Genomic DNA, 14,780 nt, shown 5'->3' with positions numbered 1-14,780 from the left:
GCCACGCTATGGCGTCTGCCAGGGTAATCCAGGGAAAACGGGTTCGAAATGATTGTCTGCTGTTGCTTTCCCGGAGGAAGGAATGAGAGACTACATGTACCCAGAACCACCTGCGACAATGAAATTTGCCCCATCAGGCACTGGGATCTCAACCCGGAATTCCAAGGGTCGGGGGACACTGCGATGGGGTGGAACAGGGGCAGAGTTTATGCTTTCCGGATTGCCTGCAGCAGGAGTGCGCACGAGATAAGTGCTGTGCATGCTCTTGTTCACAGACACAGACTAGACTGTGTTCATTGTTCGCAAAAATGTATCTTTGCAAGGAATTCACTCCCTTTTTCCCATCACACAGCTTCGACTGTTTCCAGACCTGCCACAGCATCCCCCTCACAGAGGCTGGCAAAGATTAGGCGGCGAAAGAAAAAGACACGGGACGAGATGTTCGCTGAACTTATGGGCTGCTCCCGAGCCGAGGCGGACCAGCAGAGCCAGTGGAGGGAGACCCTCTCTCTGTACCAGCGCTCACACAGCGAACGGGAGGAGAGGTGGTGTGAGGAAGACAAGCAGGCGACTCAAACACTGCTTGGACTAATGAGGGAGCAAACGGACATGCTCCGGCGCCTTGTGCATGTTCTGCAGGACTGCAGGCAGGAGGACAGAGCCCCCCTGCAGTGTATCAGCAACCGCCCTCCCCCGCCACAAAGTCCCATACCCCCCTCACCCAAAATAACCAGAAGGAGGGGCGCCAGGGGGCGTTAAAACTGTCACTGCACCCCAGCAGAGTGCTCAAGTACCCAAAAGCTCTCATACCCTCAATTTTGAGAAGTCCTTCCCTTCCAGACTCACCCAAGCCCCAATCCCAGTTTCATCCCCTAACTGTCTAGTTAATTATTAAAAATACTTTGCTGTTAATTACTGTTTCCGTCATGTTTTTTCACAGAAGACTGTGTTTGAAGGGTGGGGGTGGGGAAGGGGGTTGGTAATTGCATAGGACGGTCACCTTTAGCAGGGTACAGACACGGGGGGCAGGATCAGCAGCAGGTCACACACACAGTGCAGTCAGTAGGCACCCTGGTCGGTATGGGAGGTGGTTTCCAGGTTCTGTGTGGGTGGCGGGGGATGTGACTTTGTAGCGGGGGAGGGCGGTTACAGATCTTATGCAGCGGTCCTTGTCCTGGACCGCAGAGTCACGCAGCAGGGGAATCTGTAACCGTCCTCCCCCGCCGCAAGGTCACATAACCCCTGCACACAGAATCCCAAAAAGGAGGGATGGCAGTCTCCGTTGAAACAACCAGTCCGGCACTGCGGACCGCTCTAGGAGCAGGAGCCTGTCATTCCTCGAGTTCAGAGGCGGTCTTTACATCACCGCACACCCTACCCAGCACAGTCTGCGTCCCAGTTTCAACCCTTTAACGCAAAGTCATTAATAAAGAAACCTTTGTTAAGTAACAATGGAACATGTATTTTATTTTTACACGTGTGTTGGAAGTGGGGGGAACGGGGTATGTAACTGCAGAGAAAGAAACAGGGGCAGGTTCAGCTTCTCTGTAAAGAAACTGAACAGTCACAGGTCACGCTGCTCGCTGGTACTTGAAGAGTTCCTTGTTGCTGTCCAAGGCGCCTGTATAGGGCTTCATGAGCCAGGGCATTAGCGGGTAGGCTGGGTCCCCGAGGATCACTATAGGCATCTGCACATCCCCAACAATTATTTTGTGGTCCGGGAAGAAACTACCTTCCTGCAGGTGTCTAAACAGACCACAGTTCCTGAAAACACGTGCGTCATGAACCTTCCCTGGCCACCCGACGTTGATGTTGGTAAAACGTCCCCTATGGTCCACCAGTGCTTGCAGCACCATTGAAAAGTAGCCTGGTTTCTCAGCAGCTGACTGTGGAAGAGGTGGACGATAAGGTGCGAGGAGGTGAAAACGGCCATAACTGCAGCAGGCTCCATGATCGCAGTGCTGTGGTGTCCGCGCTGTCACTGACCAGAAAAGTGCATGAACAGATTGCCCGCAGGCGCTTTCGGGGAGGGAGGGCGTGATTGACGGTTCAATGATGCCAGTTACCCAAAACCACCCTCGACACATTTTTTCCCCCAGCAGGCATTGGGGGCTCTACCCAGCATTCCAATGGGCAGCGGGGACTGCAGGAACTGTGGGATAGCTTCCCACAGTGCACCGCTTCCAAAGTCAATGCTGGCCCCGTTAGTGTGGAATCACAAAGTCGAATTAGTGTCCTTAGTGTGGATACACAAATTCGACTTCGTAAGGTCGATTCCACAAATTCGAATTAAGTTGAATCAAACTACTCTTGTAGTGTAGACATACCCTTAGACACAAGAGTCAATCTTTTGTTAGTATGATTGAAAGGTGGATTACTGGTTTCCTTTACACTCAACCCCTAACACTGGACCTCTTGATTTTATATCAAAACAACCACATGCTGCCCAATTATCAAAGCCTCTATACTGTTCAGACAGGATAAATCATGTGGCACTAATAGGACTATAAGCTAAATAAATAAATTAAAAAGCTGATTTCCCCCCCCCCCCCCCAAGTAAGAATTTGCAGGCTTTGAAATCAGGACTATAGACTAAGAGGCAACTGCCTTGGAAATAGTCTGACGGCATCTCATCACCTACCTGTGATACTGGGATTGCTTGGCTTTTGCATTACCAGATAAGAGGTTGTCCTGTTAGATGGCATCTTCACTGTGTGTCAGACTTGGTCCACTTGATTGTGGAGACCCAGTAGGTGGAGGCTGAGTAGCTGGCCCGCTACCAGGAGGACTGGGCTGAGACAGTGAGTGTGTATGGCTGGCTGGAACATCAGATCCAGAAGATACAATATATATGCCTCCCTCCCTCCCCTCTCATCACAGCCTAACCTCATTGGCCATATACCAATGTAAAGAGTCTAGTCCAGAACAATGCAAGGGAGACACTTTGCATCTTAAACAAAGATCTCACAGAAGCCTTTTGGAATCCTCTGTTGCAGGGGAGTTAGGGTGACTTATGAGTTGCCTGAATTACAACACTGAGAAAAAGTGAAAGTGACTCTGTCTGCCAGGGGTGGCTGGACATGAATGGCTAAAGGAGCTAAACTCAACCAGTAATGCCAGAGCTGTGAGCTATGTTGTGCCGTATGGCTGAAGTACTGCAGGAAGCAGTATCACTTGTCACAGGGATTTCTGTGAGGCTGGATTTCACCTAGCAGCCTTAGGACCTAGGCTTCAGTTCATCTAGCTGCTTTCTGTAATGCTTCTTGCAGTTTCCAGCTCCTAGAGATCCTGCATGAAGCACCTGGGCTACAAGCAATAGAGGGAGGGGGACAGAAGAGATTTCCAGGCTCCTGTGAAGTTTATTCAGAGTAAAGGGCTCCCTACAGCCACAGTCCCTCCCTGCTGACTCTGCTGCTGTTTTTCGGTATCCAGCAGCAACGATGAGTTGAGGCTGGAGGTTCTGGGCATGGGGGTGGGAGTTAGAGTTCTGGAGAAAAGGGGATTGGGAACCTGGTGGTGGCTGTCAGGTTGGAGGGAGGACTCTGACCTCTGGGAAAGGTCTCCATGGGTTTTGTATATTTTTGTGTTCTGACTCAGGCGGTGTTAGTTGGGGGAGAGTTTCAGAGCAGAAAGGGGTTGCTGTGAGCTTGGGAGGGTTTGGTAGGAAGAAGAGGTGTTCTCGGTCTGAAAGGTATGGGTGGGAACGGTGGGAGTTCCTGAGCTGGGGCAGGTTAGAGGGAGCTGAGCAGATCCCAGGCGTGGGAGGCCCAGAATTGGCAAGGCTGAGTGTAAGGGGCAATGGAATCAGTTGGTGAATTGGTGGGGGAGGTGGGCATGATGTAGTGGGGGGAGACTAAATTGGAGGTAGTGGGTTTGGAACTAGGAGAGAACCATGACAGGATCAAAGAGATAAATTCAGTCTTCTTCCATCCCACTGTTTAGCTGTGAAATGCCCCAGCTTTTCATTCTGAATAGGGTAAGGGGTGGGACAGCAGAGAGGATCAAGCAGCTTGTTTTACTTCTGACATCTCCACCAACCTCCTTTATGCTTCCAAACCAGCTCCCTGTGACCTCCCCTGTCCCCACCTCAGTGTCTCTTTTGTCAGTTAGAAAATATGATTAACACACAGAGGGGGATGCAATGTAGGAGGCTGGGGGGAGGGTATCTTGTACTCTGCAGCCCCCACTAGTTATTATCAGCATCATCTACAAGTAGGGTGACCAGATGTTCTGATTTTATAGGGACCCTCCCAATTTTGGCGGCTTTTTCTTATATAGGCACCTATTACCAGCACCCCTGTTCCGATTTTTCACACTTGCTATCTGGTCACCTAGTTACAAGGACTTTCTTTCACATTTACCTGAGACATTTACTAATGCATGCCCAATTCACAGAAATACCAGGCTGTTTGTTTGTAGGCAAGGAGTTACCATACTCATGTTTTATTTGTTTAGAATTTATGTCAATTGCAATTTAGTTACAGCCATGGACACCAAGTGGTCTGTGGTACGTGCACATACTCCTGGGCATTTAAAAACAACTCCTTTGAAGCACTGGGACATGTGCAGTGAGCATCCAATTATTTTTCTGTAGGATTTACGATTTTCCCCATGAAGAGGATGCTGCTGGTATTTTTATCAATAATCAGAATCAGGAAAGGCCGGTTAAACTTAATGGTAGGAGGAGGAGGGATGGGAAGAGACAGCAATGTAATTTCCACGATAGTGACTGCCGCAGCCTCGGTACCATTCTCATTAACATCCACCATGGCCTTGTGAACAGCCTATGAGGAAATGAAGTAGAGATCACAGTGTGAGCATAAAACAAGGAGCAACATCTGGAGATGAATTTGCTCATATTTAAACCACAGCTATTAAGAAAGAAGAACCTAATGAGTACAGGATTGCCAACACAAAACATAACCCAACCCTACATTCCCAACACAGGCAAAACTATCTTTGATTTCAGTAGGTGTTTTGCCTATGAATCTTTGGAATGTTCAGGCCCAACAATATGAATAGATTAAATTGCATGTATCAAATCCCTTGTTCACTCATCCACAAAGAGGGGGACTCCCTTAATAAATTGTTTAACATTATAGAAGAATTGTTTCATCATCACAAACAACTCTAGTACCTTTATGCATCAGAGAGTTACTTTGCAGCAGAAAACAGAAGACAATTCAAGATGAATGGTAACAAGCAACACGGGAGGGAAAGAAGCTAGATAAGTGACCTCCCTGGTGTACCTTCGCCTAATATATTTCTCTCTTGGGTACAGTGAAATGGTATTTCACAGTGCAAATGTGAACCAATTTCTTTTACTCTTTGGAGCTACACTAAGAACTAACACTCACTTTGTTCTCCTTAATGCAACTCAGATTAGTATTTCCTTATGTTGTTTGCAGTCTGTAGTTATAGCTTTGCTCCTCCCAGGATATGAGAGAGACAAGGCAGGTGAGAGGTTTCAGAGTGGTATCTGTGTTAGTCTAGATCAGCAAAACAATGAGGAGTCCTTGTGGCACCTTAGAGACTAACACATTTATTTGGGCATAAGCTTTCGTGGGCTAAAACCCACTTCATCAGATGCATGGAGTGAAAAATACAGTAAACAGTATAAATATTACAGCACATGAAAAGATGGGAGTCTTTACGAACAATCTCTATGCAAAAGAATAAATGATCACAAATCAGACATCAAGTATTGTAACATTCAAAAACCAGTAGGAGAGCACTTCAGTCTCTCTGGACACGCAATAACAGACTTAAAAGTGGCCATTCTTCAACAAAAATCTTCAAAAACAGACTTCAACGAGAAACTGCAGAGCTGGAATTAATTTGCAAACTGGACACCATCAAATTAGGCCTGAATAAAGACTGGGAGTGGCTGGGTCACTACAAAAAGTAATTTTCCCTCTGTTGATATTCATCCCTTCTTGTCAGCTGTTGAGAATAGGCCACTTCCACCTTGACTGAACTGACCTCGTTAGCACTGAGCCCCCACTTAGTAAGGCAACTCCTGTCTTTTCATGTGCTGTAATATATACACTGCTTATTGTATTTTTCACTCCATGCATTTGATGAAGTGGGTTTTAGCCCATGAAAGCTTATGCCCAAATACATTTGTTAGTCTCTAAGGTGCCACTAGGACTCCTCGTTGTTAAGGCAGGTGAGGTAAATAGTATTTATTGGATCAACTTCTGCTGGTAGAAGGGACAAGCTTTTGAACTCCACCAAACTCTTTGTCAGGTCTGGAGAAGATAACCAGAGTGTCACAGCTAAATACAAGGTGGGAGAGATTGTTAAGCATAAATACATACATATGCTGTAGCAGACCACTTAAAATGAAGTGGGCAATTAAGGAGAAGCAAGCAGCAGGGTGTGTTCAAAGTGTTAAATTGATTTTATTGCTTAATTCATCTGTAAGTCCATAGTTCTTAGTATCCAGCAAACTTATGAATTTAATTTCCCAGGCTTGTCTTTTGAAGGTGCTGGGCAGGTTTCCTTTGAGCATGAGGGCTGAGAGGTCAGATATGGAGTGATCCCTTTGTGTTTGCCCCTGGGGGAAAAGGTGTTTTTGTCTTTTTTTATAATTTCAAGATCCATGGGTCCTAAGCATGTCTATCACAATATATACTATACCTGCCTCATTACAACAGTGTCTATCACACCCTGCTGCTTGCTAGCCCTTAATTACTCACTTCATTTTAAGTGGTCTCCTACAGCATGTGTGTACCCTTATGCTTAATTTGTCCCACCTTGAATTTGTCCAACCTTGTCTGGACCTTATCCAGACCTGAGGCAGAGCTGCGTCAAACTTGAAAGCTTTCCTCCTCCACCAGCAGAAGTTGGTTCAAAGAAAGATATTACCTCATCAACCTTGTTTCTCTTATTTCCCTCTACTGTTTCATGATGAAATTCTGATACTTACTCAGTGACACCATAGTCAATCTGCCGACTCATTGTATAAGGCACTACTCAGTCAGTGTAAGCGTATTGGGAAGGATGTTGCCACAGACCTCCTGTGTGCCCTTGGAGCAAGTCACTCAGCCTCTCTGTGCTTCATTTCTCATCTGTGAAATAGGTGTAAATCCCTACTTCACAGGCAGGGGCGGCTCTAGACGAGCACGCCAAGCGCGGCGCGGCGCGCTGGCCGGGGGCGGCATTTGGCTGCTCCGGCCGTCGCGCTCGCGCGGGGCGATGTCCCGGGCCCGCCGGGAAGCGGAGGCGGGCGCGCGCGCGCATGTGGCGGCGCGGTCCCCTTCTCCCGGCTCCGAGCTGCCGCCGCGGCGCGGGGGCGCAGGTCTCGCTCCTTCGGGCTCCGGTGGACCTGCATGCCAAGCAGGCAGGAGCTCAGCAACCGGGGAAGAGGGGACCGCCGCGGACGAGAAAGGCGGCGCGGCCGCGGCGCTGCTTGGGGCAGCGTCATTTCTAGAGCCGCCCCTGTTCACAGGGGTATTGTGGGGATAAATACATTAATATTTTGAGACACTTAGCTACTAAGCAACGAGGGGTCATATAAATACCTATTGTAGAATAAGTCTCCCTATTTGCAAACTCTTGCCATACCATTTTACATATTAATTATTTTATGTTAACAAATAGTTACAATGTATCAGAGGGGTAGCCGTGTTAGTCTGGATCTGTAAAAGCAGCAAAGAGTCCTGTGGCACCTTATAGACTAACAGAAGTTTTGGAGCATGAGCTTTCGTGGGTGAATACCCACTTCGTGGGATGCATGTCACATGGGTATTCACGATGAAGTGGGTATTCACCCACGAAAGCTCATGCTCCAAAATTTCTGTTAGTCTATAAGGTGCCACAGGACTCTTTGCTGCTTTTACAATAGTTTACAATAGTTACAATTGCATTTTCCCAGTCCTTTTGTCCTTTTCCCTATCTGATGGTACTGACTTCTAAAGGACATTCCAGAAGGTCAAGTAAGCTTGGAGAGCCTCTGTATTAATTATAGTAAGCAAATTAATGCTTAATTTGAGGAAAGACTAAGTGCTAATCTGTGGGTCTGTCCTCCTTATGCTGCAACTCTGCCTCACCTGTCCGTGCTGGCTGAGCATTTTACCAGTGACCTGACCAGAAGCAGGAATGGGTCATTTCAAAAGAAAATAACAGACAAATCCATTTAGCACCATCTGTGTTCTACAAACTTACTTTTGACACCTTCAGGTTAGAGTGCCCAGTGATTCCAGAGAGATCAGCTTTGTCAGTGAACACATCGACCACACCCATTTTCTCAAACAGCTCTTTGACATCATAGGTACCAGATACAGAGAATATTGGAATGTACAGGTAGATTTTTCTGTTAAAAAAGAAACACAAAACTCTGGTAAACTATTGTCAAATGGGTGGATACTTAAATATTTGCAGCTGGGTAATGTATACCACTCAAGGATCTCAGCTACCAATGAATTTGCCTCACAATGCCCCAGTCTGGGAAGTAAATATTATTGTCCCATTGTACAGGTGGGGGATGAAATGGACAGCAAAATTGCAATCCCCTGAGTTTTATTTTTGTTTAGTTACATGTGGCCACTGTGCTGGTTTTAGAAAAATATTGTTTGGATTATTTGATCCAATATAGAGACTAGTAAAATGCATTGTCTTATATAGGACTGGATTGTCCCCACCTCTAACACAGCTGCTCAGGTGAATGCAGGAGAAGTAGGGACATCCGCACCTTCAGTGGCATAGCAGGGGTACTCCCATAAGTGTTCCCAGGGGATTGCATGGGCTACATTGGAGATTCTTCCCTCCCCCTCACTGGCTCCCTGACTCAATTGGACTGGGAGAGCATCACATTCCGGGATGCAATTCAGACCAGTGAGGGGTTCTGTTACCATCTGCCCTGCCACACAATGCTTTGCTATTGTAGCTTCCAACGGGGGTCTCTCACAGTCAGCCTGCCAGCGTGCAGGTCACACTCGGAGTGTCTGTGCAGAGCCACAGCTCTGGTCCAGCAGCTCTGACTCTGGCAGCCTGACAGCAGCATACCAGACATGCTCGGGCTTCCAGCAGCCTAGGTTACTACTTGCAGAGTGACGCACACTCATAGTCCTCCATTTTCCACCAAAAATGTGTGTCCTCCTGGACAGTTCAGATGTATTAGGTCTGTTGCTACTGTAAGGGAACAACCTCCAACAATTTGCTCTCTAAATGGACAGGTTCAGAGTAGCAGCCGTGTTAGTCTGTATCCGCAAAAAGGAACAGGAGTACTTGTGGCACCTTAAAGACTAACAAATTTATTTCAGCATGAGCTTTCGTGGGCTACAGCTCACTTCTTCAGATGCATAGAATGGAACACACAGACAGGAGATATTTATACATACAGAGAACATGAAAAGGTGAAAGTATGCATAGCAACTGGAAGAGTCCAATCAATTGAGATGAGCTATCATCAGCAGGAGGAAAAAAAACCCTTTGAAGTGATAATTAAGATGACCCATAGAAGGTGTGAGTGAGGAGAACTTAACATAGGGAAATAGATTCAATTAGTGTAATGACCCAACCATTCCCAGTCTCTGTTTAAGCCTGAGTTAATTGTATCTAATTTGCATATTAATTCGAGTTCAGCAGTCTCTCTTTGGAGGACCTCTCTAACCACTCAGTGACAGACTTGAAGGTGGCAATTTGCAACAAAAAAACCTTTAAAAACAGACTCCAAAGAGAGACTGCTGAACTCAGATTAGGACGTATGTGCATGTAGCAGCAGTTACAAGGTTACCTTTGTTGAAGTGATTGTGCCCATTTAGCTACAGTATCTGTCAACAGAGCATCCTCCACCTGCTCCATTTTCCCTTCATCAGGCAGAATAAATAGCGCAGCAGCATTTCCTTTGTATGGGATTTCAACCACCCAGCAAGACAGCTCCTCGTCATGGTGTGTGTTATACGTTTTGTCACTGTTCATCATATTAACTTTGACAGATGTTTTTGCATCCACAAAAAAGTCGTCTTCCTTGGTCAACAAACTACTGAAAGGATTTTCCCAATGAGCTGATGACAAAAAGAAAGAATGCCTTTGAATATACAGGGAAAGAGACATTTCGAACATAGATCAGACTAATTTAAATGTAAGAAGTTTATATTTGAAGTTTAAGTCAACTGCAAGCTTGTTTGAAAAATAGGACATTTGCCTTGCAGCTGGTTAGCCAGTCAATTTCAATAGCATACAGCATCTCTGTTGGATGAGGATTTATAGTGATTTACTGTAGTCCTGACGAAAGCCAAACAAGTGAAGTGAACTGATACTGTGGTTTTCTTTAAATCTGTAGCTTTGAGAAAAGAATAGTGACCAAGTATTATAACTTTCTGTGCTGTTAAACTGAGGCCCTTCAATCTGATAGAGCTCCAGATTAATTAATAAATCCAACTTCTTTTTCATGTTACCTAAATTTCTTCTACTCACTCCTTGCAGTCTAAGTTTCGAGACACGGGACTGTCAGAGGGAGCAGAATTGAAAGTTTGTTTGTTTAATTTCCTTTCCTTCTCTGTTGCTTGTAAAATGTTAGCACAGGTGATGCAGCTCACTAGCAACAAATGAACGGATGGGAAAGCACGTGCTTTCCAAGCTGCTGAAAAGGATCTGTTTTTATAAAGAGTTGGCTGAAATTAACCAAAGTTCAAAATGTTACGGTAGGACCTACCCCACAACTCTGCTAGTTCCAGCCTGCTTCTAGGCATTATCAGCCCGATCCTGCATTGCTCTAGTCAGTGGTATGGCACCCATTGATTTCTGTGGCACAGGATCACTGCCTATTGCCTTTCTTAGACACTGCCTCACCAGAGTGCCACATGACCACTTTCTCTTCAGTTAAATAGCTGTCTATTTTGGCAAGAAATTTTCCAGGTCTGAATGACACCCTTTTGTGGCTCCTGGATACCACTGGTAGAATATATTGCCTTCAGTTATAATATTTCAATGAGTATCAGGGAAATAAATGGGCAAAGATCAACCATTTTCCATTCTGGGAACATTCCAGGGACAACAAAACAGCAAAGAAAAAGATGTTTCTACTCCTAATGTAATCTGTAGAATTCTGGATTTTTCTTTCCTTTTTTATCTCCATGTTTAGGAAGTACAATTAAACTGACCTGCATTGCAGGGGTGGTGAGCACCTATAACTCCCATGCAATAAGTGCTCGGCATGCCTAATAACATAATTATTATCTTATTCTGGTGACTAAATATGGATTTAGGTCACCAGAACTGGTGGTGGGGGAGCCTGGCCACCCCACTTTGTAACATGGGCATAGTTTGGGGGAAGCAGTGCTGGTAGGGGCTGTGTTTTGCAGCAGAGGAGCTGATCTTGGTGCTGTAGGTGCCGGAAAGCAGCTGGTGGGAAGGGTAGAAGGAGGATGGGCTGTGCGACTGGTTCCCATTGACCCACATGCAGCCACTGGAGGTAGGAGACCGGCAGCACCAAGTGCCATAGGCGCAGGGCCTCCCAGAGGGGGGGGGCAAGTGGGGCAATTTGCCCCAGGCCCCGGGCCCAGCAGGGGCCCCAACAAGAGTTTTTTGGGGGCCCTGGAGCGGGGTCCTTCACTCGCTCCGGGGTCCCCGGAAAACTCTCGCAGGGCCCGGGCCCCCGGAGCTTCTTCGCTCCCGGTCTTCGCTGGCTGGGGGTCCTTCCTCTCCGGGATAGAAGGACCCCCCCTCCGCCGAATTACCACCGAAGCGGGACCCGCCGCCGGAGTGCAGCCGGGTCTTCAGTGGTAAGTCATCAGTGGGGGGTCCTTCCGGTCCGGGACCCGCCGCTGAAGTGCCCCGAAGACCCGTGGTGGGGGGCTGCACTTTGGCGGCGGGTCCTGCTTCGGCGGTAATTTGGTGGCAGGGGGTCCCCGCCATGGGGCTTTGGGGCACTTTGGCGGCGGGTCCCAGAAAGAAAGGACCCCCCGCTGCCGACTTACCGCCAAAGCGGGAATCCCCTGCCGCCAAAGACCCTGGGCCCCCGGAATCCTCTGGGTGGCCCTGCATAGGCCTGGGGGGTGCTATGTGAGGAGGGGACTAGGGCCATGAGGGAGTGTGAGATTAGGGGAGAAGGGCCACAGGAATCCACTTTGGCCTTCCCTCCCATCCCTTCTACAAGGTTCCAGTGCCCTTGATTTAGGTGCTTTATTATAACCGAAATTTCCTATTAGGATGACTATACGTTTCGTGGAAATGCCTAAAAAAGTTAATAAGGCATCAGTCTGAAGTTGGGTAATCTCATAGACCTGACAATCAGTTGACAAAAAACAGTTTATTTGTCTTAGACCACTATCAGAATTCCATAGCTTGTATGTGCTACATGTACCTGTCTGTAGAGCATCTTACCTTTAAAGAAAAGATAGTTGACAAGAACCACTACAGTGAGTGGATCAAGGTCCTTGACCAAGTTGGCAATTTTCCCATGGGTTTTATTCTCTATGTAATCATTGATCTGTTTCTCAGCCACTGCAGAATTCTGGAAGTTGCTTAGAAGAGCTTCAGATTCATACAGAGTTTTGACATCTTCCAAAAACTTATCTAGTACTGTCAGTTGATGATCTATAAAAAGAGCATTTCCCATATTCAACTGGATCTCACTATCAGGCCGGTTTAACATGTGGATGAGATGATGAAAACCTTCATGTATCTCCCTCTCCTCAATCTCTGTCAGGTTAAAGGCGAGTCCTTTGTGAATTTGACTCAGCGTGGTTGACTTGGCACCTAATGACAGCATTGCAAAGGCAGTGGCGATGCTTAGAGGAGAGAAGAAAATGTTCTTGTCAGCTGCTCCTGATTTAATCTGCTTGTAGAATCTAAATGCAAAGTCAGCATTGCTAGGAGCTAGTTGTAGAAAGGTCATGTTTTCAGTTACGACATTGCCTGCAACTGGGGTAAGCTGCTGTGGGGGATTAATATCTGTCTGACCAGCCTGGTCATCGTGATAGTCAGGTACATGTTGAGACAAGACAACAGCATGAAGACCAGCAAGTAACACACAGAGACAGAGGATGGACTTCATTCTCCTTTGGAACTATTCCTTTAAAAAAAAGAGAATGGAATAGTCATTAGTCATGGAAATGTTCCCACCTTCCCTGTGCTATTTGTGATCCAATGGTTATTTTTCTCTCTCCCCTCATGGCAAGTTCTCCTCCCTCTAGACAACTGGGAGATTATGGGGGGAAAGAGAGTGGGGTTGATGGGAGAGTCTCTGGGGTTGGAAGCGCAGGCCGTGTTGGGAATCAGAGGAAGGAAAAAGGAAGAGGTGGTAGGAGGAGACTATGGGCTGGATTCTTCAGTTAGCACCATCCACTTTACCACTCAGCCATCCTAGAGTAGTGGTGTTTTGTAGAATGAAAGCGCATGAAAGGGAGTCAGGTGAGAGTAGGCTGGGAGAGATTTTAGCAAAATGGAGCTCCAATGTGATGATCGTCCACTGCGTCCTTAGGGTAAATTAGGGACCTTATGCCAGTGGCACAAATAGGAGCTGCATTTTTGCAGCTCTAACTTCTGCTAAGGCTTGACAGCATCAAATCAGGGAACTGCAGCTGGCTCCTTGATGCTCCATTCCCCTTCCCCTCCTGCCTTGTTCTCACATTTCCCTGTGTTGCAGTGGAATCTGGATTCAAATGAGAAGTGGGTCCACTGTTTAAAGCTGAACAAACGTTATAGGCCCTGTCTGGAACATCATAACTAAGTCACCCATCCCTGATTTTCAATACTGTAATTATGATGAGCTTTAGCAAAAGGGAATAACAAATGGTGCTGAGCTTCCTGTAGCATCATAACTACAGGAATAAATCCAATGAAGGAATCTAAAGGTTCTTTACATGTCAGTAAATTTGCCCTTTTTGCTTTTTATGCTTATCTGTCTCTCTCTGTCTCTTAGGCTACAACTCTACAAGCTAAAGAATTACCTGTTTTGTTAATGCTAGAGTTTTAAAACATGTTAGCGTATTTGCTAAAGTTGGGTGAAAATTTTGGGATGGACCATTTTTCTGCCACAAAATGCAGATTTAGCAGAACAGGAAAATTCCAGGGATTATGTCAACTCTGATGACATTTCATTTAGAAAATAAATCAAGTGATTTTATATTTCTTTTCTCTTATGCTCTTAAAGTTATTTTTTATTATTATATTTTCATATTTTATAAAATAAAATAGTGTAATATAAAAACAATATAAAAGAAACTAAAAATGCAAAACTGAACCGTTATCAAAATTAAACATTTCAGTTTATTGAAAAGAATTTTTGGGGGAGAAGGAGAATTTTGTTTCAAAGGAAAATTCAAACTTGTTTTCTTGTTCTGATTCAGAATGATTTTTTTCAATGTCAGAATATTCTGCAGAATGGAAAGTCCTGCTTTCAACCAGATCCAACATTGGCTAACCCATTCTAGAAAATCCCACACATTTCGGTGTAGCCAGGCCATATCTTAAAGCATTAGATTACTCTAGCCCCTAGGTTTCCCACTAATTTTTTTAAAAATGCCCTCATTCAAAGAACATTTTCACTAGAGTATCAATGTCTGCTGGATCATTGGGGTCTTCAGAAAGGCTCCACTGACAGAATAAATTGTAACAGATATAGTGAACAGAGTCACCCATACTAGATTGAAATCCTATAAAAGAAATTGCATATCAGACAGCTAATGTGAGTTCAAAGCCTCTTTGGATAAAATATGGCAGTACTTACAGTACAATCACCAGGATCCTGCTGGAAGCATCTAATCTACACAGCTCCTCACCTTTTATTTATATTGCATTAACATTGTTAAGCAGATTTTCCACTATTAAAT

General features: G+C 45.8%; 1 protein-coding gene across 1 annotated transcript; it reads right to left on the bottom strand.

The window, feature by feature from the left end:
- Positions 1 to 4,409: 4,409 nt before the first annotated feature.
- LOC120402807 (alpha-1-antitrypsin-like) lies at positions 4,410 to 14,780 on the bottom strand. Its single transcript, XM_039533188.1, has 5 exons — positions 14,678 to 14,780; positions 12,331 to 13,021; positions 9,740 to 10,010; positions 8,170 to 8,317; positions 4,410 to 4,784 (listed from the first exon to the last, which is right to left on the bottom strand). The coding sequence occupies exons 2-5, from the start codon at positions 13,001 to 13,003 to the stop codon at positions 4,581 to 4,583; spliced, it is 1,296 nt and encodes a 431-aa protein (XP_039389122.1). The 5' UTR covers positions 13,004 to 13,021; positions 14,678 to 14,780; the 3' UTR covers positions 4,410 to 4,580.

The sequence above is a fragment of the Mauremys reevesii genome, linkage group 4 (genome assembly GCF_016161935.1).
Source record: "Mauremys reevesii isolate NIE-2019 linkage group 4, ASM1616193v1, whole genome shotgun sequence".
NCBI classification, from domain to species: Eukaryota; Metazoa; Chordata; order Testudines; family Geoemydidae; genus Mauremys; species Mauremys reevesii.
The sequence above is the reverse complement of the archived record's forward strand: the minus strand, read 5'-3'. Positions and strand labels throughout refer to the sequence as shown.